Source organism: Pristiophorus japonicus, chromosome 2 (genome assembly GCF_044704955.1).
Source record: "Pristiophorus japonicus isolate sPriJap1 chromosome 2, sPriJap1.hap1, whole genome shotgun sequence".
In the NCBI taxonomy this organism is placed as follows: domain Eukaryota; kingdom Metazoa; phylum Chordata; class Chondrichthyes; family Pristiophoridae; genus Pristiophorus; species Pristiophorus japonicus.
Genome location: NC_091978.1, coordinates 372,186,784 through 372,188,681, shown reverse-complemented (window position 1 = coordinate 372,188,681; position 1,898 = coordinate 372,186,784). Strand labels below are relative to the sequence as shown.

The following is a 1,898-nucleotide window of genomic DNA, read 5'->3' as shown; positions in this document are numbered from 1 at the left end:
AATTAGAGCCAGACCTTTCAGGAGTGAAATTAGGAAACACTTCTACACACAAAGCGTGGTAGAAGTTTGGAACTCTCTTCCTCAAACGGCAATTGTTGCTGGGTCAATTAATTTTAAATCTGGGATTGATAGCTTTCTGTTAACCAAAGGGTATTAAGGGATACGGGCCAAAGGCAGGTTTGTGGAGTTAGGTCGCAGATTAGCTGTGATCTCACTGAATGGTGGAACAGGCTCGAGGGGCTGAATGGCCTCCTCTGCAACAAAGATGTTGTCTAACGTCTGTTGGCAGTGGCGACACTTACATCATTGCTCGCCTGGGTGGAAGACTTTTTCCAATTATTAATCATTGTAGTAAAAGGTGAAATATTTTGAGCTTGACTCTTGCGTTTCATCGCGGGTGGGCTGAACGCCTTGACCTGGCCATTCCTTTTCCTGAAGAACTTGAGAAACTCTTTTTCCTCGGCTCTTTGTTTCTCAGGCCGTAGATGCTGGGGTTAAAGGTCGGGGGCAGGTGGAGGTACAGCAGGCCGGCCGTGAGGCGCAAGGTGGCCATGACTGACTCCTGCGCGCTGGTGTTGGTCCGGAGACTTCCCGTGATGACGAGAAGCGAGGCGTTGCAGAAGAAGATTATGAGCACCATGCCGTGGGTAATGACGGCATTGAGAGCTTTGCGCGAGGATTCCGTCAGGCGCACCTCAAAATCTTAACGCAGGAGAAGGCCACCATGGTGGCAGCACGCAGGAGGTGCACCGCGATCACCAGGATCCTGTAGAACTTGGGGAACACGCTTGCCGAAGCTGTGCACAGGCTGGCTTCCAACGAGATCCCAGTGCACAGGAAACTACTGGAGGTGATCAGGTGGCAGGACTGCTGCCCGATGAATGGGAACATGTACAGTGTCGGGTAAACAATGGCAAACGCCCAGGACAGCAGCACGCCTTTCGTGATCCTTGCGTTCATCTTCATCTCGTAGACAAATGGATAGCAGATGACGTAGTACCTGACCACGGCCATGAAGGTCACGGCGAGCATGGTGCTACAGGTGTAGACATTTAAGTAGTAGTACTGTACAAAGCACCACTGCAAGGTTATGGGCTCAAAGTTTCTCCGAGCCAGCCTGGTGATGAGGTTCGGGGAGAACGGCAGCAGGCCGTACACATCGATGAAGCACAGGTGGCTTATCAGAACATTCTTGGGCGTTCTGACAGCGCGCTTGGTGAGCACAATACCAAAAATGAGGATGTTGGCACAGAGGCCAAGCGTGAGGATCAGGACACGCCCAGGGAAGATGATGTGCCTCTCGGTGGTGCTGTAGATAAATCCCAGTAATACAAAGCCGGTCGTTCCATTCTCTCCACCTTCCAACATCTTCTCGTGCCCCTTGAAACGCCGCGACAAAATAACGAGAATCCGACTTTCCCAACACCTGTCCTCCGATGGGTTGCTCCTGTTGCTTTAAGATTAACCGTGATGCCACGACAGCTTGGGCCAGAAAGGAGCTGGTTTATAGAGCAATGCAGCGCGTTGGATCAAGACAACACCGAGCAGAGAAACTCCGGCATCATTAACTGACGAATCCACATCAGCAGCGTTTTATTATCGGCAATGAGGTTTGGGACGGTCCTGGAGGGTTTAGCAATTAGCAATTAGCAGCCGCCATGTTGATGGATCTATCCCAATCCGTGTCCACACCTGCAAAATTCCCCAATGAAGTCAGACGGAAGATTTCTTTTTGGTGGTGTAAGAGAAGAGGTTGTTTAGTTTGTATTAATTTGGAAGACCGCTAGCGTTTCTTCCACAGCTGTGCTTTTGAGACACAACTTCTGTTAAATCGGGAATACATCCCACGGCCACTATTTTGAAGAAGAGCAGGGGAGTTATCCCCGGTGTCCTGGGGC

At 50.6% G+C, this 1,898-nt stretch overlaps 1 protein-coding gene across 1 annotated transcript; it reads right to left on the bottom strand.

Moving 5' to 3' along the window:
- Positions 1-684: 684 nt before the first annotated feature.
- Positions 685-1,368, bottom strand: LOC139232015 (olfactory receptor 2V1-like). Its single transcript, XM_070862547.1, has one exon. The coding sequence runs from the start codon at positions 1,366-1,368 to the stop codon at positions 685-687; it is 684 nt and encodes a 227-aa protein (XP_070718648.1).
- Positions 1,369-1,898: the final 530 nt, after the last annotated feature.

What these genes read in the sequence shown, in the direction of transcription:
- LOC139232015 (XM_070862547.1), bottom strand. Translation starts at nt 1,368, where the DNA reads ATGTTGGAAGGTGGAGAGAATGGAACGACCGGCTTTGTATTACTGGGA.